Source organism: Podarcis tiliguerta, assembly GCF_965153285.1.
Source record: "Podarcis tiliguerta genome assembly, chromosome: 9".
Taxonomy (NCBI): Eukaryota; Metazoa; Chordata; class Lepidosauria; order Squamata; family Lacertidae; genus Podarcis; species Podarcis tiliguerta.
In genome coordinates this window covers 17849681-17877610 of record NC_139542.1, presented here as the reverse complement: position 1 = coordinate 17877610, position 27930 = coordinate 17849681, and the positions used below count along the sequence as shown (strand labels likewise).

Sequence of the window (27930 nt, the reverse complement as noted above, 5' to 3'; positions counted from 1 at the left end):
TTTGAATGAAAGTGCAGAGATCAGGGCCAGGGCCAGTGGATGTGATTCTTTTTCTGCGCCCACAGATGTCCAGTATAAATGGGATTATCAATGGGAATTGAAGATGGCTGACAACAAATGGCGGTAATCTAATTAACTAGTTGTCCCACTTGTGCTCCCTATACATCAACAAAGTTTTTGGGAAACAAGTTAATATTTTGTATGCAATGAGAGTTGTTCTTTTATTCAGATGTTGTGGCTCAGCATGAATGGATTGCTTTCTATGAAAGAAGGTTTATTTGCATATGTGTTGGCAGATACTTACATATTTATGTGTCACAAAAATAAAATGCTTGGTCCTGCTGAAGCTCTACATAATCTGAAAATCTCAAAGGCAAACTAGCACAGAGGTTACTCTCAAGTGATTTATCTTCATTTTTTTTTTAATATTTTTTATTAACAGGCCAATCATATCACATTGTTCAAATCACATTAATTCCAGATTATACAGCCAAATTTTAAATTTTTTGGGGGTACCCATATATCAAGCTCCGCACGAGTCCAAATTCCAGATGACTCCAGACATCACTTATTTGCTGCTTTTGTTCGACAGTTCCATCCAGTTCGATTCGGATAGACGTTTATTACCTTCTTTCTCTTCTTGTTGTTATCATTTATTCCTTTCTTTGCGATCTCTGATAATTTTCACAAACAGATTGAAAGATTTGGTGTCACTGTGTGGGTTTTGTAGTCTTCCAAACTCATATTATTCAGGAACAGCCTCTGTTAGATACTTCCATAAACAAAATTAATCTTCGGTCTGTCCATTATTATTCCTCAGGCTGGCCCGGTAAATCAAATAAATTAATTAGGGGGCTCTGTCAGGTCAAACTTGCATTCCAGCATTCCTCCTCTTCGCACCGTCCTGATACTCCTCCCCCTCATCTTCTTCTCCGACCGGCCTGTCTTGGCGAGACGCCATTTCTTTTTAACTGCGTCATAGAAATTCCTCCTTCTCACCGTTTGATCTTCTCTTGTTGTATTATATTTCCTCCCACACAAATCTTAAAGTTCTGTTTATGAATTGTTAGAACGTGACGATCTTATTTCTTCCTGGGGTGGAGGGTATTATTATCACATCATGCAAGGGAAATCAGAAAGGTTTTTCCCTCCACCCCCCCTTCATTCCAGCCATACATTCTCTTGGTAGTAATTCAGCAAAAGATTTACTTATCCATCCGTCACTCCCGGTCACAGAGATCCATTAGTCAGCAGTCCTTATCATCGAGTTTCACTTGATATATGTGCTTCAGCCTTCCAAATCTATTATTCTCCAATTAGTTCCAATTATAATTCCAAGCTGAAGCAACCAGCACGCGCTGATTGGAATCGGCGTCGGGAAGATCTGACTCCACCGAGGGCTTGTGCCAAGTGTTCCGCACCCCCATCTCTCAAATCAGGGGGTGCATTGTAAACACCGCTGGCAGGGCAGGCCCCCCCATACCCTTGGGGGGGGGAAGGCTGCCTACTTCCCATAGCAGCCCCTTAATACCTCGTATGGGTCAGAGAGATGTTATTGTCAGCCATCTTCCAACGCGCCACCTAGTGGCCCCCCATCTTCATTTATTAAGTTATGCAAAAATGGCAAATTAGCTGACTTGCAGAACACCCAGTGTTCCTTCCACGCCTCTTTCCCTGCACTGTCCCCTCCCCCCAAAGCTTTTCTGGAGGATTGAGGGACCCCTGGAGCAGATTTTGTGGACACTCAGGGACCACAGAGAGGAGAAACAGATTGCACAAACAGATTTCCATTGTGGAAATGGGTGGACATCATTGGATGTCAGTCTGTGTTGCAATTTAAACATATTGCATGTCACGATAATAATACACAACCTAAACGTAAGAGTAGCTGGTGCCATGTGATATATTTAAAAACCTGGTATTATAACAGTAATTTGGTTGAGGAAATATTCTCCAAGGCTGCAGTCCCAAAAGCACTTATTAGGGAACAAGATCCATTTCACACAATAGGATTTACTTCCAAGTACAGATGAACAGGAAGTGGAATGCAGGTGGTGCTGCAGTCTAAACCACTGAGCCTCTTGGCCTTGCCGATCAGAAGGTTGGCGGTTCAAATCCCCGTGATGGGGTGAGCTTCCGTTGTTCGGTCCCAGCTCCTGCCAACCTAGCAGTTCGAAAGCACTCGAAAAAGTGCAAGTAGATAAATAGGTACTGCTCTGGCGGGAAGGTAAACGGCGTTTCTGTGCGCTGCTCTGGTTTCACCAGAAGTGGCTTAGTCATGCTGGCCACATAACCCAGAAAAACTCTGCGGACAAACGCCGGCTCCCTCGGCCAGTAAAGCGAGATGAATGCCACAACCCCAGAGTCGTTCACAATTGGACTTAACTGTCGGGGTCCTTTACCTTTACAGATTAACAGGACTGCATGTAAATGCACCTTGTGTATTTCCTCTCTTTAGTTAAAACACAAAATGAATAATGACACTACCCATAATTTGTGTCTGAATGGTAATCAGCTATATTTAGAGATCTACATATAGGCAGAATTTACGTAACCATTCAGAGAATTATTTGCAATCATCACAAACTCACCGGGAAGGGCCCTACATCAGTAGAACAGTACATCCTTTGCATGCAGAAGGGTCTGAGTAGAGTCCCTAGCTTCTTCACTTAAAGAACATAAGCAGGAATGGGGGAGGTTCTGAAACCTTGAAGCCCCATTACTACACGTAACAGATATACTAATATGGATGGACCAATTGTTTGAGTCCAGTTTGCCATTGACTCAATTTCAAAACCTGGTTCAGAAAAAAAATGTCTGAAAGGTAGTTTGAGTAAAATAACCAAGTCACAAACCAATAAACAACAAGAATGATTAATTAATAAGAAGACACCTATACAATGGAGGATTCAACCCCTCTCCAACATAACATAACATAACATAACAATCCAAATATGTATAACAACCAACAGAGCTAGCCCAATACATTTTGGCACCTGAGGCTGACCCCATAATTGTGCTTCCCTCTCTGCCAGGGAAGAAGCGGGGAGGGAATATCTACAACAAGAACAAGGATGGAAGAAAGGTCGGCATTGGGATCTGCTGACTGGATGGATCCTCCTGCCTGAGGCAGTTGCTTCACCTTGTCTGCCATGACAACAAATGCATCAATGAAATTACAAAACAGCATAGAACCAAGTCTCAGCCAAAGTTGAATGACCTGTTCCTCACGCTTTTCTGAAAAATAGTTTGAATAGGACATGAAGAGTCATTATCTACTCTTTGGATGCTAAGATTGCCACACATCAATGTTTAAAGCACTCTAAATGGTCACTTTTCAACCACTGGAAAGGTAAGCCATCTGTACACTAGTGTAACCCGAACCTCAAAGTAAATTGTATCTTGATAGGGTTTCTTCCTTTAAATGGGTTTTAAGAAATAACGTGAATAGATTTTCTTGAAAGAAGCAGAGCTGTCTATTGCTCCAGTTGCATATGTGTGTTATAGGTTGCATTGCATAATGATGGCGGAATCTGTGTTCCTTCGGGTGTCATTTGGTCTTCAACTCCCATCAGCTCTTGCCGGCATAGCAATTGGTTCAAGGGTGATGGGAGTTGTTGTGCACCAACATCAGGATGACCACCATTTTACAGAATGGCCAGTAAATGCTATTTTTGTGGATTTAAGGCCTGTGGTTTATTATCTGAGCCATTCTACTGCTGCCCATTCCCAGCCATGCAAAACAACAACAACAAGCTATGTAGAATGCTTTGTGAAGATGTAACAGTGGGTGACTCCTATTCAAAACATTTTTGGTCACGCACATTTTCTTCTGGAAAATTACAAACCTACAGAGATTGGTGCACGGTTAATTAAGAATAAATGTCAACAGAAAAGAACGTTGTTGCAGGATTATCGCTTCCCACCAGCAGGGATACGCCAAGAGAAATATAAGTAAGACAGAGCAATTTATTAAGCTACTGTACACTCCAGGCAGTGCGTTTTTGGAGATTATTACAAGTCTTGGGTGGTAAATATAAGGAACAAGACTGAACAATGAATGGCTTTAAGCAACGGGGGGAAGGCTATAATCACCCAAAATCAGTCTCATGCTGAATAACACACTGCTCTTATGTAATGGAATTTGAAGACAGAGCAGCCAGATCGATTCCTTTAACATTGAACTTCTAGAAATTTCACCGGGAGCCATTAAGTTCCAAATGTGACCAGTCATTCAAGATCTAGTATTCTTCCACCCAAAACATGGAATATGCCATTCCATTGTTTCATGCATGTAGCTGCCTACTTCTCTGGGTGATAGATAGGTAGTTTCAGGAAAGACTGCTATAGGATCCATTTCCTTGGGAGAAGAGGGAGCTGCCTTAAACTGAGTCAGATCACTAGTCACTCAAACTCAGTGTTGTTTACACTGACTGGCAGCAGTACTCTGCAGTATTTCATGCAGGAGTTCCACAGCCCTACCTGGAGATGCTTCTAGGGATTGATCCCAACATCTTCTGCAGACAAAGTAGGTATTGTACGAGTACCACTAAGTTCTGAGAAGCATCTGTTCTCTTGCAAATATCTCTTGCAAACCATGGGGGAGAAGGGAAGCAGCCAGACACTCAATCCTAGTGTGAAAAGCAGAATCACCTTCCCAGAACCTTGTGCACTGAGAAGACATCTCCACCCCAATACAATACCAGGACTTTGTTTCAAGAGGCATTTCATTAACCATTTTGCCTAGCTTTCATCTGTACATTTGGGAAGGAACATGTCTATATTTGCATATCCATCGAAAATTGTATCCCGTCTTTGCATCAAATGATGCCCAAGGCAGCTAGTACTAAAACACAAACACGCGGTCAAAACATAAAAAACAAGTTGGTGAAACATCACTGCAACTACTGTATATAAAAACAATTTACTAGCCTGCAAACATCATCCAGCTATGCCTTTGAGGGCCAGAAATAGGGTTTCACCGAAGCTTTACCAATCTTTTTTTTACTTTTTTAAATAATCTGGCCTGTTAATGCTGGTTGCAGGGGGGACACTGTTATTATGATTATTTTATTATTATGTCTTTATTTTTATGTTCTGTAAAATGTGTTCTTAATGCTGCATACCACCCTGGGATCTTTTCATAAAGGGTGGTATATAAATTAATGATGATAATACTGAAACTACTACTACTAATAGTATTTTACCCTTAGTTGCCTTTAGTGCCATTTGACAGCTAAATAGATAAGATTTTTTTTTTTTTTTGCAGAGCACACCTCTAGAGGTTCCCCAGCCCTGCTCTAGAGACACATCAGGTGCCCATCTTTGCCTGTTAGCAACCAATCAAGCAAAACAAAATATGTCAATTTCTTCAATAAAACATCAGTTCTGCTTTGTGCATCCTAGGGTCAACGTTACAGCTCATGGTCAAACATGCAATATCTTAACATCCCCTTTCTGTACACTGTTTTATCTTTTAAAATGTGCACAGAGCCGCCTTCTGCAACAGCAAAAGCATCATTCTTTCACATGGCAAGTAGGAGAGGGAGCGCGCCATGAAGTTCTGAGTAATTGTCTTTAAACCCTCTCTAAGTCACTTGCACAGGCAGTTTTAGGGCAGTGCCTGCACTTGGTGCAGAGCTAAGGAGGGTGCCTTCTCAAAGCCTGGGAAGCACTTGCCTGACTTTGGGAAGGAGGCACGTGCAGGCAAGGGCTGGAGAGGGTGTCAAATTTTGGCCTCATACAGGGCCCCACATCACCCTAGTCCCTTGCTACAATAATTTTCAATTAAAAGGCAGTGAATTTCAAACTTCCCACCTTCAGGGAATTTCTGTCCTGATTTGTTTTGTGTGTGCCAAGGAACCCCAGCCTCCCTGGTCAGGAAAGCATCCTGGGATGCTTTTATGGTACATTTTCAATTAATCTGGAATGCATGCTATGCCATTTCGGTCTAGCTTATTCCTCCATGATGGCAACTGCAGTTTACAACATCTAAACGGTACCACATTGGCTACCCCTGCCTTAGAATTTGCCTAGTTGTCACCTGCAACGAGCTTTGTAGGTGAAGGAAAGATTACTGATATGACTGACTTCTTTTTACTGAGGGGTCTTCAGTACCAGTAGTACTGAAAGTACAGACACCCTCTGATGTGCTCTCATGGGTGTTTCCATCTCCTTTCCATCCCTTTTTGCCAACTCCCCACTCTCTGAAAGCTTCAACTCCATTAGGGAACGCATTAGGGGGCTTTTAGCTTTTCCTTTGCCAGTATTTAGGGGAGAGCTGGGACAAGGAATAGAGAGGAGAACAGCAACCGAGCTGCCAGACCCTTCAGCTGGCAGCCTCACGTCCAACGTTGTGCTCTGCAGCACAGTGAAGAATGAGACAGGGTTTCAAGTCACATTACAGTCTGAGATGAGCTATTTTCACAGAAGTGTTTGTTGAAGCTTTGTCCTCAAATACTTATTTTCTCGGTACCTGGGGGTCAAGAGCAATACGTATAGACAACTTGAAGCTTAGCCCCAAAGTAATAATGGAATTTTGTCACAATCTACACAGATTTGTCTGCGACCCTTGGTCATGCCCTGTTATCTATGGCAAATCAATGTGGTAATTAAATAGTCCTGGTGATAGAGATGGGTGTCATGCATTTGCGTGCCTGGCGGAAAGGCTCTACATTATGAATACCTGATTGACCCCTAATTAACTGTAATACTAGATTCTCAATCCCAAGGACATGGAAGGGTTTCCGTCTTGCCATTTCATATCAACACAATACATTGTAATCTACCTTGAGCGCAACAAGAAGCCTTTCACTGGCTAAGGAGAGAGAAAAATATAAGAAATCACTGTTCCTACTCAAAAGACATTGCTGTTCTCCCCAGGCCCAAAATGATGTAATAGAGCTGGTAAAGTGGAACAAAATGATCAAAGGATAAAAGGATCTTTACTGTGAAGAAAGGCTAAAGTGTCTGGGGCTTTATAGCTTAAATTAGCCTTCACCAACCTGGTTCTCTCCAGAGAATCCTAGGAAGTAGTTTACCACTCACAGAGCTACAATTCCCAGCACCTTTAACAAACTACAAAATGTGGATATGACCAGTAAGAGATGGCTATTGGCTTCACGTTCTACTCTTGTGCTTCCCAGAGTCAACTGGTTGGTTCCTATGACAGCTGGGCAAGGGGGTTCTTTGTCTAATCCTTGTTAGCACTGCCCTTTGTCCTTGTGGTTTTAGATGTTCCTGATTTCCTCAGTGGTAAATTTCTGGATTCTCGGTTTTCTAAATGTTTCATATTAGTTAAATTGGATAACCACCTGAATGTTCTCTTTTCCTCAGCTCGCAATTTTAGTAAAGAACATATGTTTGAAGGAGGGATGCAATTTGAAATGCCATTTCACTTCGTTCATTTTTCACGAATTATTGAGCCCACCCTACTTCACAGCTCTTTCTCTTTCAAAATGTTGATGCTCTCTCACCCCTGTGCCCTTTGCCTGCATTAGATTTTGTAACTGTTTGTGAAAACTTTGATGTGTGTTTCATAACATTAATTCCGGCCATGTAACTAATATGTACCGCATTTTGGTTACGTAATTTTACTTACGGTATCTGATTTCAGACGTATGATACATGTGTTGTATGCGCTACAGTGTGAATGTGCACAATGTATGTGCGTCTGTGTGTAACCTTTAAACAGAAACACCCCTTTCTTTGTTGTTGTTGTTGATGATGATGATGCTGAAATTTGTATAACCCTTCATCCATAGATCTCAGGGCAGTTCACACCATGGAATTACAATATAAGAAACACAAACTACCTAATAAAAAATAAGAACAAAAACAAACCAATAATCCCCCCTCCCACAACACAAAAGGGCAGCATCGGATGTCAATCAGCCAAAGGCCTGATTGACATGGGTCAATCACACATGGGTCGCGTTCACCACATGGATCGATCACCTGTGTGAATCAAATTTTACACTGCTTGCTCCTTGTTAGCGTTTCACAATACTTTGTGATGCTTACAATATTTTGGTACTAACTTTGCTTTCCTGCATAGCTTTCAGATGATATTCATGCTGATGCTGAGGAGAAAAAACCCAGTGCTCAACTGAGAAAATATGCCAATTGCCAGAGACAACAGACTTGTACTTAGGCTTCATTGTTTGTTAAGCTGAGCTAATGACTGAGCCATTGTTTAGGATTACACTATGTCCTGCCAGACAAAGAACACCCCCAGCTTCCCTCTAGAAAATCTAAGGCACTCAGTTTGACAGAAGGAAGGGAGCAGGGGACAAGAGACCAGTAACACCTAATTACCATAATCATGAAAATATGAAGCTAACAAGGCAGGATTTACAATTATGAAAAAAGTTTTTGAATTCCCCCCCCACCAAAAAAAATATGTAAATTTCAGGAAAGGATGGTCCAGGACACTGTAATGCTGTGAATGCTCTCTGAATCTCTCTTAATGTCTACTCACTCCAGTGAAGGCACAAAATAGCCGATTCTGTTGTATTTTGTAAGCAGAGTCAAAAAACATGAATTTCATGCATATGCCTAATCTGAAACACACATAACCACACACACACACACACATTATTATTTTTCTCTGCCCCTCCTCACTCATGTCTAAGTACAGTCCTAGTGACAGGAAATATCTATGAAGGAAGAAAATTCAGTGCAATTACATGGTTATGGATTAAACGCACAGTCACTCTTTCTGGAAGGGCAAAGCCTTTAAAAAAAGATAAGAATGCAGGGTCCACACATCAATGGAAGGCAGGCCTCTCTTTTAATCCTGTTTCAAAAGTGACAATTTAGGAGTGAGATGTATAGAAAAGTCCATCTCATAAGGCCACTACTATGATCTCTGGGGCTGACCTTTACTTTTCAAAATGTGAAGGGAGCAGCTGTTAGTCACAGAGAAGTTTGCTTGTTTTGAACCAGGAGTGGGGATTTTTTTTCACTCCAGGGGCCATACTATCTACTATGCAACCTTCTGAGGGCCACATTCCAAAGGTGGGTGAAGCCAGAGACAAAGGTGGCTGGAGCAACAAATGCAAATTTTAACTTTCTACAGTAGGCTGGTTTCTACATGCACAACCTCTTCTCTATCCTTCATTCATGGAAGCCAGAAGTATGATCTGAGTTCAAGGACAAATTCTAGCCAGGCAGAGCCAATGGGGTGTGTGGCTGGGGAGGGAGTCTGGCCCAAGGAAAGTCCGGTGGGGAGGGCCTTGGAGGGTCATATTTGCCCCTCAGCCTGACATCCCACCCATGCTACACCTCTATCACAACATCCATTACGAATGCTGTGGATTTTCTAGTTTTTTCTTCGTTTGGCAACTGCATTTTTAAACAAATCTTACAGTAGAAAGCCAGATGGAGCGGCCTTGTGAATTCATTCAACATGCACTTTGCTGTCCTGCTACCATAATTAAAGTTCTTCTCCTAATGATGAAAATCGTTCCCTGGATGCTTTGACAGTATTTTCCTGTTAATCAAGTCTCCCTTGTTTATATTTGGATGTAGCTGTTCTAATTCAAGTTTTGTGTATTGCTGGAAAGGAAACTCAAAAATGCTATAAATAAGATCCAGCCAGCAATTGACACAACATTTTGCTCAGCTTCTTTCTGTAAGCCACATTACTTTGGCCCTGCCTACTTCACCTTTGAATCAGACTGAAGCATGGCCAACTCTGAGAGCTTCTCTCCAAAAGCACAAACATAAACAGCATTTTAAAGGTCCAAAAAAAAATCCTAGTTCTAAAAACCCCACACATGAACTCAACAGCTGCTGTGTAATGATCAGCACATGGGATGGAGCAAAATATAAAAAGTAGCAGGTGAAAATAACATCTTTCCTGTTCCAATCTAAACAGCATGCCCTGTTTGCTAAATCCTAACATGTATATTTTTATTCCAAAAGCGCTATTTTCTACTTTCATCTTTGCCAAGGCTGGAAGAAATAAGCCTGCGTGCAGTTCTGAACCTTTAGTCAATACAAAATAAGGATGATGCAAGGCCAGGACATGTTTGGCGGCCCAAAACAAAGAATTCAAAGGCAGCAAAGAACCAGTAGCCTCCAGGTCGTGCCGCTTTGTTCCTTTCAATGCAGGGCACAGAAGTTGCTGTGCCTGTGCTTTTTGTTGTTGTTGGTTTTTTTGATAACAGGAATGACTACCTTGTCATGTTTTAAATCAGCTAACGAGAGAGCCTTCTTAAGTGAACGTGACAATATTTAAAATGTCCCATATTGCCTTGCTTAGGATCTGCCAATCACAATTAACGGCAGCAGATTTGCTTTTCTAAAATAAATAGACCCACATACTTTCTTTGCAGCCTGGAAAGCAGATGAGAAGTGAATATAGAAGCCAGACTTAGCACTGTAGCCAGTTAATCTGTCATTGGGAATTACTTTCGGCTTTCTCTCTCTCTCCTGTATTCACTGGGGTTAGTAAACAATAGAGCTTCTGCTAACATAGTTTTTGTTACATTCAAATTGAATGTGAAATGCTGGATGACATTATAAATGAATCTCCTGAGCTGTAGCACTAGAATTCCCGGGCCTTCAGTGTCTCTATTATTCAGTCATTCTGCACATTCATGTATTTTGATATCAAGTCCATTTAATTCTTTGCTCTTTTCTTTTCAACCAAATTAAAACTTGTCCTGCTTGAAGGAGATATGCCTCTTTAGACTCTCTCTTATTAAAACAAAAATAAAAAGCACCATAATGGATGATGATGAAGAAAAAGGCCTTCCTTTAGGTCAATAAAACTTGTCCCCAAATGCAGACTGAGGTAAACCTAATTCTTTGTAAATATGAGTTTTGGTTGCAAACTACAGTATAAACCAGGCTTCTTCAACCTCGGCACTCCAGATGTCTTGAGACTACAAGTCCCATAATCCCTCACCACTGGCCCTACTAGCTAGGGATCATGGGAGTTGTAGGCCAAAAACATCTGGAGGGCCAAGGTTGAGGAAGCCTGGTATAAACCATTGCCGTGGTGCAGTCATGCTGGTGGCATCTAGCTGAATTCTATGTGGCTTTTCCAAAAGAAATCCAGAAAGGACATTCACAAACTGCAGAACCTCACATCTCTTTTCTGGTGTTTTGCCACCCCAAAACCATAACCTTACAAAAAATACAACCTTCCTGTTTAAACAGGCATTTGTTTTATCAGATGTACATCTAATGAGCCTCTGTATTGGCTATTACAGCTCATCTCTGCTTTTATTATGTTGATTTAAAAAACAAAACAAAACAAAAATGGTACTTTATGGTTGGTTTTAATTGTCCTTAGCTACCACGAGCAGTGTGCAGTCAAAAAAGGGCAAGAAAACGAACAAACAAAATTAACCATAAACTTTTTGTGTAGTTGGAAACTACAACCATGCCATCTTGGATTCCATGATGGTAATTTAAGAAAATCTGCTATATATTTTTTTGGAAATATGTTCTTTAATCCTTTATATTCTTTATACATACCCTCCAAGTGTCCCAATTTTCCAGGGACAGTCCCAGAATTACAAAAGCCACACTGACTATCAATTTGGTCCAGGAATGTGACTATTTCCCCTGCCAGTGCTGAGCTCATGAAGGAGGATGGGCCAGCGATTGTTGCAAGCAATGGTAATGGCAGCTGCTGCGGCTGCAAGGGAGCATCCCATTGCCTCTGCATGGCCGCCACTGCCAGCCTCCTTCCTTGGGCAACTTGTGGCAGCTGCTGGAGAATGGAGGAGGAGTAGGAGGAGAGAATTCTGCTGCTGCTGCTGAGGCCCTGCGCCATGCGATGTGCTGTCCCTGAGGGGCAGGCAGAGGGCAGGGCTGTCTTGAGTGGGAAGAAAGGGAAGTGGAGTGAAATTCAAGGGGTCTTGATTATTATTATTTTTAAGTGCTTTGTGTACCCGCATCTAGTCTTGTCCCTTTCTAAAATTTATTTATTGGTGTGTGTGTTTCTTTTTGTCAATCTGCCAAAGAATAATATAAAATCAAATCAATATTAAGGGGTTTTCTCAGGATGGCGGGGGGCATGTGTGCTGGTGACAGCCACCCTTCTTCTGATAGGAAATGCTCTGCGGGGGGCGGAGAAGGGGATCAAGGAGGATCATTTGGGGGAGGGGTGAGAAATGTCCCTATTTCCATCTGAGGAATGTTGGAGGGTATATACATATCTGTTAGCAGTTAGCTACTGCTGCTGTGTTTGAGGAAGATTCATGTTTAGAAATTCAGGAATTTACAAAAACTTACACTGTGGGTTTTACCACTGATTTGAGCTTTCTATATTTTGTGGGGGGGGGGGCAAGTTATATGACTCAGAGCTCTAGAACTCATCCTGTTCTAGAAGAGGGAAACAGACTGCAGGAACCATATTAACTGCAAAACCAAGCAATTTCCCCACTTTCTTTCTGTTGAAAGCTACAAGGAGATTGGATGGGGATGAAGATTATTCTATATAATGGACAGAGAAACCTTGAGGATATTGTGGAGTAGAGTCCACGGCAGAGAAACCACCGCTTCCTAAGCTCTGCCAACCAGGCCTGAATTGCCAGGAAAGAGGACAGAGTCTCAAAAAGAGATGTGCTCTCCCAACGCCACATTCCCAGCATGTTCACACTTCTGTCTCAGCAGCATCTACGCTGGCTTGATCATGTACACAGAATGGAAGATGGCAGGATCTCTATGGATGTGCTCTCAGGGGATCAGACTTCAGGCACTAGGCCTGTAGGCAGACCAACTCTACATGACAAAGGTATCTGCAAATGTGACATGAAGGCTGGCGACATTAAATGTGTCATATGGGAATCTCTTGTAGACGATTGCAGTGTCTGGAGACAGACAGTCAGGTTGTGCATTCATAGCAGTGACCGGAGAAGGAATGATCATTGGGAGGAACACAGAGATAAGTGCACCTGTAACAGCAAAACCAGAGACCTTCATGTGCCCCACCTGCAATAAAACATGTCTCTCTAGTATCAGTCTCCACAGCCACAGCCGGCATTGTAACTCTCCGATGAGAGTTGACTTTACCCCCAAAGAAATACTTTTCCATTGTCTCCCAAGACAGGAAGATACCAACTGCAACTTCAGGATTGGGAGGGTACAAAGCAGAGCCATTTCTAAAATTTAGCACACAGTAATGCCAAAGCCAACAGAACCAAGCCTCTTTAATGCCTGGAATTTCACCTAAATTTATGTTGCAGTCTCAGTCAGTTGCTTGTACAACAGATGCCATATGAATTAGCAAGCACGGTATATCTCTGGTGTGGCAATGCCTGCACTAACTCATGAAACACAGCAGGAAATAACGAAAGCTACAGGCTATTGCTCCAGTTGCTCAGTCAGTTGTATTGTCCTAATTTTGCGTTACCTGTTTTCAGAGCTCAAAACTTCCCGTTGCCCTGGTCTGATTCATGGCACTGCACCCAATAAGTCCTCAGCCAAGACATAAAGAAACAAAACCCAAAGAATCTGGCACCAGACGTGAGCACCAATGCTGAGTCAACAGTCTGTGACCCATTTGGAATATGTGAATGAGCATGGGTCGGAAGGCTGACTCAGAAAATGGAGAGGATAAATGACACTGGGGAATAATATAGGTAGATTTGAAAGCTGGAGGGAATGGGGAATGTAGCCAAGAAGGTCAGGGAAGAGTTGGTAGGTCTAAGACAAACGGAGCGGAAGCGAAACGAGCCGACGGGGCAGGCAGCATGTCAGCGAAGTCAGCCACAGGACCCAAGGGCACTGCTGAAGCTGAGGTCAGAGAGGTTTCTCTCCGACTGTGCCCCAGAATACAGTATTTGCTTTATGCACTGAATAAACTACCGACAGAAACAGAGACTGTTTCAAAGTTGCAGAGGGCAAAATGTTACTCTTACACTGTTACTTAATAAACTGGAAATCCTACAGGCTTGAAACAAACTTTACTGATGTTTCATATCTGCCCATTGCAATGATGGGTACTGTAATAATTCTTGATTACATTATTTATTTAATTTCTAGTCCACCGTCCCCAAGGAGCCCACTGAATTCCCCTATTCATGTCCTTTCCTGTTGTGCTTTTGTGATTATTTGTGCTCATGGTGGTATTGGGGGGGGGTATACAAGATCCCCCTTTCAATACGTTCTGCAGCTTCAAAGGTCTTTGGGTAGACATGCTGCTATGTTTCCAGTCCTGTAATTTCCTGCTGAAATCCTGTAACCTCTCCTACCACAAACATCCAGTTGTTGTTGTTGTCCTGCTCTTGTTGCGCTATAGCACAAGTGTGCTGCTCCAAATGGCAGTGATGGAGCAGTATTGGTGAAGCCTCGCAGAATAACTAAGTAAGTGGAATTATGTGTGGACAATCCAGTATAAATCAGTGACTAATGCACTATCACTATGTCAATGACATGTTGTAGAACAAACCTATAAAAAAATCACCCGTCTGGAAGGGCCCATAGACAGTTCACACACTACACTGGCTGGGGGATAGGGTTGCCTCTTCCATGCTTCTTTGATTGTTCAGCTTAAGGTGTCCACATGTCTTTATGCATTCATCTGCATGCTCCTGGGAAGGCATGATTTTAACCATGCAGAAGGAGATAAATGCATATAGGTATGAGGAAGAAATCTGTGCAGGAAGCTGCAGCAATGAAGCAGGTCTTTCTGGTGGCCATGCCTCTTCTCTCAGTGTATTGAGATAAAGCAGAAATGCTGAGGGGGAACTGTGGGCTTGGTGAGGAAAACTGAGAGAATCAGGAGAGTTGAAAAGGAGTTGACACATTCCCATCCTGTTCACAGAATGAGAAGTTTGGGGGAACAGAGATAAGTGGATGGGGTCCTTTAAAGAAGCATCCCCCCAAAAAAGGTGAGAGGTGAAAAATTCTCATTGCTTTCTAGTTGCCAGAAGCCTGAAACTAGTACCCATGAACCAGGTGCTGGCTCCCTCCTCTCTGTTCTGTTGGAGTGCTAGCCAGAGGAAAGAAGACTAGGCAATTTAGTTCAGAAATGAATAAATAGCCTGTCATTCTCCCATTCTGGGGAGTCAGATGACACTGGAGGACCAATCAAGTAGCAGTGGTTGCGCTAAAGACCTGAATATGTTTCTTTTTACTTCAATCCAGGCACATGCCTTGGCCCAGTATACCTGAAGGAGCGTCTCCACCCCCATCGTTCTACCCGGACACTGAGGTCCAGCGCCGAGGGCTTTCTGGTGGTTCCCTCACTGCAAGAAGCAAAGCTACAGGGAACCAGCCAGGCGGCCTTCTCGGTAGTGGCGCCCACCCTGTGGAACACCCTCCCACCAGATGTCAAAGAGATAAACAACTAGCTGACATTTAGAAGACATCTGAAGGCAGCCCTGTTCAGGGAAGTTTTTAATGTGTGACATTTTAATGTATTTTTAATCTTTGTTGGAAGCTGCCCAGAGTGGCTGGGGAGACCCAGTCAGATGGGCAGGGTACAAATAAATTATTATTATTATTATTATTATCCCTGACCTTTAGCCGGCCAGCTTGGCTCTATCTGCTTGACTTCAGGATACACATTTGCCCTCAAGTTCATCGCCTGACACTGCCAGGTTTCTATTCTTTTACACTCTCTACCACCACAGTTTCTCTGCTTGTCTGCCTCTAATCTTATTTCTCTGCCACGTCTATCTTGCTTAGATACATTTTCCTTAGCTGCTCATTAAGCTTCCCCATTCTCACCCTCATTTCAGGATTCATCTCTTTACTCAATCATTTTTCACACTGCTTTCTTATTCCGTTCATTCTTTTCCAAGCTACTTTCATCATGAGTCATAGATTCATAGAATTGCAGAGTTGGAGGGGTCTCCAAGGGTCATCTAGTCCAACCCGCTGCAATGCAAGAATCACAACCAAATAATTCCTGATATTGCAATCCAACCTCTGCTTAAAAACTTCCAAGCAAGAAGAGTGGATCATTCCATCCACTGTCAAACAGTTCTTAGTGTCAGAAAGGTATTCCTCATGTTTCATCAGAACCTCCTTTCTTTTCTTTGGAACCCATTGGTTCAGCTCCTACCCTCTGGAGCAGGAGAAAATATATAAAATATATAAAAGGATGTCACATAGAGGAGGGAGAAAGGTTGTTTTCTGCTGCTCCAGAGAAGCGGACACGGAGCAATGGATCCAAACTACAAGAAAGAAGATTCCACCTAAACATTAGGAAGAACTTCCTGACAGTAAGAGCTGTTCGACAGTGGAATTTGCTGCCAAGGAGTGTGGTGGAGTCTCCTTCTTTGGAGGTCTTTAAGCAGAGGCTTGACAACCATATGTCAGGAGTGCTCTGATGGTGTTTCCTGCTTGGCAGGGGGTTGGACTCGATGGCCCTTGTGGTCTCTTCCAACTCTTCTATGATTCTATGAAAACAAACTGGCTCCCTTTTTCATCGGACAGCCCTTCGGTTTTTTTTCTTGTTACAAAATTGTACACACATAAATCATAAAACATGGCATAACTAAAAGAAAATGGGTCGTGTCACTTCCCAGAATAGAAGCCTGTAGGCAGTCTTCTTTTTTCCCTTTTCTTCTTCTTTTAAACAAACTCTTTAAAAGGCATAGTCTCTTTTAGGAGCTTAATAAATTGCACATACATGTACTCATGCAAAGCATGTTCTCTGCCACATAGCCAGGTTTGGGGAATGTGTAGCCCTCCAGATGTTGTTGCACTACAACTCCCATCATCCCTGACCATTGGCCATCTTGGCTGGGACTGATGGTAGTTGGAGTCCAACAGCATCTGGAGGGCCACACAGGCCCTGCATCCCTATAGTAAGAGCTGGCCTCCCTGTCATTTGCTAAGGTAATATTCCCCTCCCCCTTACCTTGCTGCACGAAGGATCCATAAACAAACCACATAGAGTTGTAGAGAGTTGTTGAAGTCATTGATCCCATTTGCAGACGCGGTGGATTGAGCCAATTTAAGAGGTATACCAAAAGTCCGACCAGCAGTACAGTGCCAGCTATACAAGCCCAGAGGGAGAGGTCAAATGGTGCTAAGCAGGCAAACATGTCCATTGTCTTTTCAGCCTTCTGAAGCAGCACACCCACTGAATAGTCCATGTAACGGGTGGTAAAATCAACCACATTTTCCCGATCTGGTGTGATGGTTAATGCGGAAATGCCTATATCAGCTCTCTGCGGGAGAAAGAGTGAGAGAGAGGAAAACATTCATTTTCATGAGCAATAGAAAAATTTCAAAACCATCATTTGATTTATAGCCTTCAACCCTATCTCAGCAAAACAGTTGCCCAGATTTGTTTATTTTAAATATATTCCTTATACATCCATCCAAATAGCAACTCTGCTAAGGGGAGAGAGCAGAATAGATACAAACTTGGCTATAAGCTTTTTTTAAAAAAATTAGTTTTTATTAAGGTTTTTTTTTGTGTTACAAAGCAAACAGATAAACAGGGAAGGGGAATCTGTTGTCTCCACTTTCAATTCATAGTCGTTTTCGCAGTTTGTTTGCATTTGGTGAGAGACACTTTTGTCATAGACATCTTGCAGTTGGGGAGAGGGTAGGAGAGAGTGAGGAGAGAGTTGGGAGATATTATTCTTTTGCCTATTGGCATCAGGTTATTTCTGAAAGTTCAAAAAGAAGCAGATATTTCAAATGTAAGTGATGGGTGGGAATTAAGTGCTTTTGGATGTTTATCTTGGTTTTTCTTATGGACACCAGTGTCACCACTGAAGCAAACTGGAAACCCTTGTGAGTAGTTTAGGACTTCTGTCAAATTAAGGTCTTGTGCTGTCAACTTAGAAATGAATTCCACTCTGCTCAACAGGACTCACTCTCTAGTGCTTAGGATCACAGCCTTAACCGATTCACCTGTTCCCTTTTATTTAAATACATTTGCATGTTGCCCAAGCCGCCATACTGAAGAAATAATTTACAATTTAAAGTGAGTGTGTGAGAGAGAACATAAGGAATCTGCTTTCTACCAAAACTACAGTGTATAAAATTTTTCCGTGTATAAGATGCCCCCATGTATAAGATGCCCTCTATTTGGGGGGACTCCAAATTAAGAAAACACCCCTCAACACTACCTGTGTATAAGACGAGCCCCAATTTTAAACCTAATTTTTTGGTTAAAAAACCTAGTCTTATACACAGAAAAATACAGTAATCTTTATGAAAAATACTTAATGTGGCGTTTCTACAAAACAACTCCAGTGGGAGAAGTGGGCTGATTTTTGGAATTTTAGCTATGATTTTAGTTATGATTTTAACCCCTTTTGTAGTTTTGTATCCAAGTCTATGCACTTCCTGATTGAACAGAATATTGATTCAATCAAATGCATTTGTGATTATTCTAGATGTTTGTTTGCTGCACTAAACTACTGGTACCTCTGAACAATTAATCCTAAAACTTTTAAAGGCTTTGTATTTTTTCTTAGACTGAGTTTGATGTCTTATATAAGATCATCTTTGATAGCCATAAACCTAACATGAACTACCTAAGAGCTAATTGGGTTCATGATTCAGAATGCAACAATGGAAAGATGCTATTAAATCATTAACCATATCATCTGTTGTCTTAGGCTCATTCAGCAAAAAGTTGTACTTGAAATTCACCGGCCTTCAAAAAAGCCTTTTGTATATAAGAATTTTGAAAAATAAGTGGTGCAGATATGATGGCTCACAAGAGACTCTCATCCGTATAATTTGGAAAGGCCCTACTATTGTGTCCTTTTAGAAAGATAGCATCGACAGAAATAACGCACTCCTGTCCTTCAAGTCAGAACTCTCATTTAAACATCTTTTTTTCTGGGACACATCCTTGAAATCTGGAAGCTCCAAAAATCTACTATACTCTGCACTGCCAGAGCATCATTTGTAGCAAAGCATATTATGTTACAGTTCTGGTAATCATGTCCTTTGCCTCTAATCGAAAATTGGGTTGAAGACCTTTAAGACTTCTCCATTAAAAAAATGAATCATGTACTGTAAGACAGAGAGATCAGATAAATTTAATGCAATTTGGCAGCCTTTTCTGGAGTTGTTTTCTAATTGAATGTTACTCTTTTGCTGAGGTTTCACCCATGCACAAAAAAACCTTTTTAATTTAATATTTTCTCATTATGTCAAAACTCTGCCTTTTTTTGAAAACTAAATGCATTCTATTGGGAAATGTTGACTGGTTAAAGGAATAGATTTGGGGAGTAGTGGAGGGGGGTTATTTTTGTTTTATCGCCAAATGAGAAGATAACAACACTGTTCTCATCTCTCTTATTGTACTATCAGATTTTGCGTTAAACTCCTATTGATGTGAAATAACATATTTGTGATAAAAGAGTGCTTAACTGTGGGTGGACGATGCCAATAGGCCTTTCGTTGAGTTGTTTGTTATACTTCTGTTTCTTCAGAGAACTCCTTTCCTGCCCTTCAACCCAACACAGATCATCAAGGCAGTTCTCAATAATAAAAGTGGAAACCAAAATTCAAAACACGTAAAACCAGATCAATAAACACAAATCAATAGCACCAACATAAAAATAGCTGTGAAAACAGCAGCAGCAGCAACATTTTCTGAACTGGATCAGCTTGCTCCAAAGCTCCTGTACCAGAAAAAGGGTTGGGGGAATCTACTATATACATTGGAGAAGCAGAGGTGTGGATGAGCCCAAAGTCAGGCAGGTGTCAAGTTTTAAGATAGCAAATTAGGATAAGAAAGCAACAGCCAGGCAGACTTCTCACACTGAAAGACATTGCTCACTCTGAAAATCTAGCTGGTATTCAGATGCATATTGCTGATGGGTCTCAAACCCTTCCCCTGCAGATTGCTCTGGCTGATTGAGTGGACTCGACCAATAGTGGGCCCAACTGTCAAGAAGGCAGTTTCTACACATGCTGCATAGGGAAGTGAGGGGCAGCTGGGAAGGAAGCCCATCTAGGAGAAGGAAAACTCTGATCCTAAACCTCTAATGCCTTGCAGGATATGTTCAGGAGAAGAAAAGGCTAAGGAGTAAACCAGGCTTCTTCAGCCTCAGCCTACAACTCCCATGATCCCTAGATAGCAGGACCAGTGGCCAGGAATGATGAGAACTGTAGTCTCAAAACATCTGGAGGGCCGAGGTTGAGGAAACCTGGAGTAAACCATACACAAATCCAGAGAGGAGTGCCTAAGATGGTTGGGAGGTGCCTTGTACGCCTCCTTCCAGTAACTCCTGCAACCAAGCTGGTGCCAGACGTATTGTTCTGCTTTCCTTTGGACCACATCAGCGAGGCCAAGAGGGGGCTCTTGTCATCTGGGCAGCCCTGGACCTCCAAACTCTGCCCAGGCTTGTGCCCTGGGGAGGCCACTTAAGTGCCACTAGAACAGAGGTTTGACTTCACCCCCATTGTCTTTCGTGATAGATGCGGATGCCGACAACAACTTAAGTTACATCATACACCCCCCCCCCCAATTTCAGTATGCATATTACTTCACTTGTTTAAAAATGGAGTAAGCCACCCCTGCAGCGTATGATACCCTACTGCTGCATGGAGTGCTGGACTTCTACCTCCGTTCTGAAGGCACCACTAATTCCACAACTATTTTACGCTGAACCTGAATGCAATACCTTCTCTTACTGCTGATTACTGGCTTAGCACAACTACAGTTTCCTTTTTTAACAGAGCTCTCTGATGCATGGCTGCAATTGCAGAACTGCCTTTTTTAATCCAAAGAACCACACATCCTGTCTGAAGTGAATCAGAACTTTGATTACAAATTTATTACAAAAGAATACAATATACTGTTGGTTTTCCTTTGTCTTGCGGATGTTCTGGTTGCAAAGTAACTTCAGAAAAATGAACATCTCCCGACATCCCTGGCAGATGTTAAATAGCACCTGAAAATGAAGTTACTATACCATATGGCTACCTGTCCTATACATAACCACGCTGCCTTTGTTCCTTCCAGACCCATTTAAGATATGAAGAAGGCTATTAATACATCCCTTGATCTAACCAGCTTACTGCTCAGCACATCTCAAGAGACAGCAGTCACAACTTCAGTAGGTGTTATTTTAACTTTCTTTTCACATGTGCCATTATAATTGCAGCAAAAGCCAAAGATGGTGTTTAAGGCAGTCACGTTAATGTGTTGTGCTTTTTCTTTTTTTCTTTTAAGGAAATTAAATACTGAATAAGTGACTGACTGTCCTTTTTTGAAATATGAAAAAGAATATTTAAATGCTCAAAAAGCTTCTACTCATTTGAAGTAATGAGCTTTGCCTGTGATTGAAGCTGTGTGAGGCCCTTTATTGGAAGCTGAGCAGAGTGGAGGTGGGGGCAGGAAGAATGCGTGATTGGTTGGATCTGATCAATCAACATACAACTGTATTGAACATTGGGGATTTTCTTTCATCTCTGCCTAATGATGGCAATGTATCCTCCTTGCCACTCTGTAAAGTGAAATGTATCCAGTATCTAAAGTCTCACAGAATGGTCTGTGTAGGAAAGAGGAATGGATCCCCTTTGACTGTTCTTTTATATTCAGGCTCATTGATCACTAAAGGTTTTCCTGGACATATCAGCTTGAGGGGACCAACATTTTTCTATCATGAGAAAAATACTACATATACTGGTACATTAACCTAGCATATCAGGGAGAAGGTGAGTCTGAATATGGTACTTGTGCATGTACAAGGAATATTTAAACATTCAATCTCGAAGCCACAGCTTGAAGACTGACATTTATTTATAAAAATGTTTGCATATACCATGATTTCATTTTAGAAAAATAAAAGTGCTTCACTATATATGTGGGAATTTAAGTTGAGTGGTTAATGTGCATAACAATTGACCACTGCACATATTCACCAGGCCTAATGGAGAATGTGCAAATAATCCTTCCAGGAAGAGGGCATTGTGCACATTTCCTGGACAATATACATAATTTCCAATAGGCTTTGGGAAAGATGTATGAGGTACCACCTTGCTGAATCTAATTGGCCTGGCTCTGATCTGTACTTAGGTGGGTGCCTGAGAACCACATGCACACCATTCTGGAAATCCCTGACAAAAGAAAGGTGAACTATACATATAAGAACATAAATAAAATTAACAATGTGATTCATACCCTCCAAGTGTCCCTATTTTTCAGGGACAGACCCAGAATTACAGAAGTTGTCCCGGTTTTCCTTATTCCTCTCCTCCATGTCTCAGAGAACAATTAGAAGTGGTCTGTGTGTGTGTTTGCGTAGGTGCAAAAACAGAGTCTTGTTTATTCTGAAAATAAAATACCTGCACTAAATGAAGAGAATAGTGATGCTGGCATATGAAGTCCTTCCTGTAATTTTGAAGGAAAGGTCACCAATCCACTTTAAATTCTTTTCTTATGAAACACAGGGAGTGTTGATTCCTTTATTGTAAAAGGAGCTTTACATTGTCTACTCAGAAGTAAGTCCCACAGTATTCCCAGTTAACTGGGTAAAGACTGGGCAGCCTTACACTGCAGGCCCAAGTGTTTTCACTCAGAAGTAAGACCCATTGAGTTCAATAGCATTCCCACATTTCCATTACAGTGGTGCCTCGCAAGACGAAAAGAATCCGTTCCGCGAGTCTTTTCGTCTTGGGTTTTTTTCGTCTTGCGAAGCAAGCCCATTAGCGGATTAGCGCTATTAGCGCTATTGACATTTTAAGGGCTAAAAACGGCTTTTTAAGGCTTAAGGGATTAGCGGTTTTGCTGCTAAAATGCTTTTAGCAGCTTAGCGCTTCAGAAAAAGGGGTTTTGGAGCGAAAAAAAAATCGCAATAATTTTCGTCAATTTTCGTCTTGCGAAGCAAGCCCATAGGGAAATTCGTCTTGCGAAGCGCCTCTGCAAACGGAAAACCCTTTCGTCTTGCGGGTTTTCCGTCTTGCGAGGCATTCGTCTTGCGGGGCACCACTGTATTATTAATAGCCTACCTTTTCCCCTGACAGGGACTCGAGGCAGCTTACAGCTAAAATTTTATTTTATTCTGTTTATCTGTGGAAGGTGTTGTACACAATCCCTTCCCTCACACATTTTTTTTTCTTTACAACAGTCCTGAGAGGTAGGATTGGTGGAGAGGTTGTAATTGGCTCGATGTAGATGTATATATGACATCTACATGTTCGGCCAGTTAAAACATGGGAGAAGCTTCCTGATGTAGAATGGGATATCCCTATTTTCATCTGAGAAATTTTGGAGAATATGTAATATTATTATTCATCATTATGGAGAACAAAATGGGGCACAAACAAAATTTATTTTTAGAAAATCCAAGCTATAACAAGTCAGCAGATCAGAAGCAGCGCTGCAAAAAACTTTAAAATGAAATACGTGTCCTGCTTGTCTGTCAGCTCAACCCAGATCAACCCATTGGAAATTCTCTCAAAAACAAATACATCTCTACCCGGAAACAAAATGCCATAAAGGAATGATTAATGGCCTTTAGTGCCAACATTCACTAGACAAGTTGCAAAACTACACTTTGTCCAATAAACGGTGAGTAGAGACCTCCATTAATTGGGTTCCCTCAGATATCCTAGCTCTACTTGATTTTACAGGAACTAAAACCTGAAAATCACCAGTTTCTCCTGTACAGTGGTACCTCAGGTTACATACGCTTCAGGTTACAGACTCCACTAACTCAGAAATAGTGCTTCAGGTTAAGAACTTTGCTTCAGGATGAGAACAGAAATCGGGCTCCGGCGGCACAGCAGCAGCAGGAGGCCCCATTAGCTAAAGTGGTGCTTCAGGTTAAGAACAGTTTCAGGTTAAGAACGGACCTCCCAAAAGAATTAAGTACTTAACCAGAGGTACCACTGTAGTTTAGTTCCTGAAAGCCCCTTCACAAAACCAAAAATCTCAACTTTTTGAGATGGTTGTACCACCTTGGCACTATGGTGGTGTAATCAAGTGGCAACCACTGACGTAGTCACTCCCTTGCTGCAGATCTAATTTGGCGAAGGGATGTAGCTTAGCAGAAGAGTTGAGAAGGTCCAGGTTCAATCCCCAGCATCTCCAGATAAAGCTGGGAGAGACTCCTAACTAAAAACTCTGGACAGCTGCTTCCAGTCAGTGTAGACAATACTGAACTAGATGGATTCAGTATAAGGCTGCTTCCTATTCTATACTGTGCTATGCTATGCTAATAGAAGGGTGGCATTCCAATAGGAAATAATTATATGAGCTGCACAACCATGTGATCTGGACAACAAAAAGTGAGATTGGCACTTGCATTGCTTTGGAGCCCAAACCATACCTCCCCCTGCTTTTTAAATCTCTGCCATAACATTTCATTGAGGCAGGAATAAGGCCACACTGAACTCCTACTGGTTGAAAAGCAATTGTCTGAATCTATCATATGTGAGAACAGAAAATGAGTTCAAGCATGTTATGGATTTAAAAATATGATGTAGAATAAAGTATCCCAACCTGTGCCCTCTAGGTGTCAGGGAACTGCCATCGGAGCCAGAGGGAGAGGGAGGGCTCCAGAGGGATTCCGGAGAGCGTCCCGGGAGGGAGAGAAGCAGCACATCTTCTGGGGAAGGAAATCAGTGTAGCACCAGTGGAGAAGGGGGGCAGATGGGGGAATCGGCGAGGTGGCTCCAAGACTCCTCGCCGGGGACCAGCGGGGAGAGCACAGGTCCTTCGATGCCCACACCCTCCCTACGCAGAAGGCTTCCGCGCAGGGAGAGTAGGCGAAGACTAGGCATCAAAGAACTTCTATGCTGGAAGAAGTTCAAGAAACGCCCACTGACGGATTCTGCCAGCGATTGAGACAGCCACGGGCGAGTGGCTGTCCAGACAGAAAGGGTTCACTCAGGCAACCCACCCAGGTGTGACGCCGATTTATGCACGAGCAACCCCTAGAACCATTACACTAGGTTTTTGGACTACAACTCCCATCAGCCTGCACCAGCACAGCCAATTGCCAGGGGTAATGGGGCTTGTAGTCCAAAGCATCTGGAGGGCACCAGGTTGGGGGAAGGTTGCTGTAGGTAGAACAATTGCAACTATCCATTTGTGAATATTCAATTTATCTTTTTGTAGAAGCACTTTCCCAGTACTGAGGTTCACTTCCAAAATGACATTAATTGCTTGTCACTTACATCATTAATTCAAAGAGTAAAACAAGGTTTCATTTGTTAGAAAATAGACAGTAGCAAAATGTGAGTCACTCTTCACAGTCAAGGTGAGAGCAGTCATCACTGTCCAGGTGAACTAGCCTGACTTCTGATAGGCGTGGCACCCCAGTGACCATGTTGTGACTGCCCAGAACTTGTGCCAAGCATTCCAGTGGTGGTCCATGGCATCACTGAGCTCCTGGAGGGAAGCATTTCTAATGATATGCAAATAAAGTCAAATTAGCTCAAAATTGGAAAGGAAGAAATGTGAAAATGCCTATCATTATCCTGTCAAAATTAATCAGAGAAACAGCAGTTTGCACAAGCCAAGGTTTGCTAAGTGATCCATGGGAAAAAAAGAAGATAAAATATGTGCAATTGTGTCAATATTTAGATGCAAAGGTGCCAGTTCGAAGTATAAACATATAAAGTGGGGCATACAAGCCTCTTATAGTGACTGTGAAAACATCACCCAGTATCAGTTTTTAGCATATCATATCATCCAATTTGCTTAACAAATTTAATGCAACATTAATCAAAGATAAAGTTAATTTATTAACATAGACTGCAAGGGATCGCTTTCTAGCTTTAAAATTAACAAGAATTAGAGATAGCATAGTTAGTTAAAATATGTGGACCACATCATCATCACCATTACTATTATTAGTATTTATCAGATTTATTGGCAGATCTTCCAACAGAAAATATCAGAGTGATGAACAATAGTTACACAGCAAATATTGTGCCCACATATAAAATACAACCAACTATAATAATAAAAAAACACAGCATCAGTATTAAACATTAAAAAACCCAACAAGAGTTGCAACAACAATAGTGGTACAACAGGGCCTGGCTAATCTAGTTATTTCCTAAAGACTACAAATCTTCACAATGCCACCAAAACTAACCAATGAGGTGCTAAGCCAAGCCGCCTGAGGGAGGGAATTCCATCATGGGGACACCACCACCAAGAAGGCCTTGTCATGGGCCACTGCAGCGGAAACTTCATTCAACAACAGAAACACCAGATCTTAACTGGGAGATTGCTGCACGTACTGACTAGAAAGTGGAAATTATAAACGTGTAGCAGTTCCCCTCACATTGAAGGTGGCATGGGGAAAAACCTGCCCAATATGTGTGACAAATTTTAACAAAAGTAGGTCTGCATATAGTGAGTTTACATGATGTCCTTAAATAACAAGCATCTGCAGTGAGTTACCTTGACCTAATTATTTCATGCAGGCACCTGTAACTTGAGAAAAATGCTAAGGTTGCTGCTGGTTACTGAGAGGTGGAGGCTGAGGCAATGGGCGGGTGGGCACAGGGCAAGCAGAGCAGGGGGAGTATCTGATTGGCTCTGCCTCTGAGACTGAGACCCCCCCCTTCTGCCTTGCCCCTTCCCCTCTTGGTAATCTGCAATGACCCTGTCATTGGAAAGCCAAATAAGCAACACCACCATACCACATCCTGCCCCACTTAATAGCTACTGCTTTGAGTCCTGGAGGTTTAATCCCACTGAACACTGGCTAATATTGGAGGAATGCAGCTCACAGATAACCCTCCAACTCATCTTGAATATGAGCAGGCACAGAATCTTTTACTTACTCATCTGGATCCAGAGTTATAAGGCTCAAATGGTGAAACAATGGGAGGCTCTCCCAGTTCTTTCTCAAGTTAGGGGTGCCTGCATGGAATCATCGAGTTGTTAACTCCCTGCAGATCCTTGTTATTCCATAATGTTGTGACCTTTAGCCCCAGTTCCATCTTGTGTTCGCAATCCAGGACGTGGGGGAAGTGAAATTCGTTTTGACTTCTCAGAGGGTAAATGTGAATAACAGAGGTCTGGCCAATATAACATCAATGCATGCAAACAGCATGTTGGAAAAAAACCCTCAACCCAGCTCAAGTTTAAAAATTTAGCACTACAAGAGTTGCACTGCAATTGTAAACATTTATGATATTTATCTATATGAAAAAAGCTCCAGTTGGCCAGAGTTCTGTTTTAAAATATCTGATTTAGTTGCTTATTCATCACTGAATTATGATGAAAATGTGATGAATTTTAACAGGCCAACAGACTGATAAATGCTTTGCACCATAAGGCTAAATAAACAAGAGGAGCATCATCTCAGTCTCGCTGGGAACTCTAGAAGGTGGGAGTTCTCACACATCTTGGAGAAAATGCCACACAGGTGCAACACTTCAAGCCCTGCTCTATTTTCATGCAGAAAATTTGTACTTGCCATGGCAACTGCCACCTCCTGAAGTATGGCTCCTGCAGTGGCACCTTTGAAATCTGACACGCCCCCTCAGCGAGGTGCTCTCAGCAGCCTGTCGTGCAAATGCTACTATTTTCCACACCATTTGTGTGCAGGCATAATTTGATGACTCAGCGTATCCTCAAATGCCATGATCCATGCAAGCTCAAAGACACCACCCCAGAAAGCAACGCACGATGGAACATCAGCTCAGAATTGGTTGAACTGGCTGCTGTGTTAAGCTGCAGTCATGTTGGACTGACATAGGGGCGGTGGTGGATTGGACTGCCAGCATCACTCCACCAGCATGGAGCTACTTATCTCATGCACTGAATGTGCGGGCGGAAGTGCTTCCGGCCTGAGCCTGACTGCTGTGCCAGAACCACGGTAGATGTTGGTTACAGGGCTGCAGATGTGGTGGCCCCACCTCTCCATTCTTCCCCACCCTGGCTAGGATTTGGTTTGCATTGCCAGACAATGCAGAATTGATGATATGAACGTAATGGACTCTCTTGTCTTTAGCACCAGTTAATTGTAATTTAATTTAATGATATGCTGACTGGTGAGAGGGCTTACTTGG

At 42.2% G+C, this 27930-nt stretch overlaps 1 protein-coding gene across 7 annotated transcripts in view; it reads right to left on the bottom strand.

Moving 5' to 3' along the window:
- GRID2 (glutamate ionotropic receptor delta type subunit 2) overlaps window positions 1-27930 on the bottom strand; it is a 787745-nt gene that overhangs the window by 143797 nt on the left and 616018 nt on the right. For all 7 annotated transcript variants that reach the window (XR_014501814.1, XR_014501815.1, XM_083398274.1 and 4 more), the window contains exon 11: window positions 16832-17144. Coding sequence is in view for 5 of the 7 variants with exons in the window: in XM_083398274.1 (XP_083254400.1) it covers window positions 16832-17144 (313 nt within the window). In the remaining 2 variants the exon portion in view is untranslated. The remainder of the gene's footprint in view (window positions 1-16831; window positions 17145-27930) is intronic.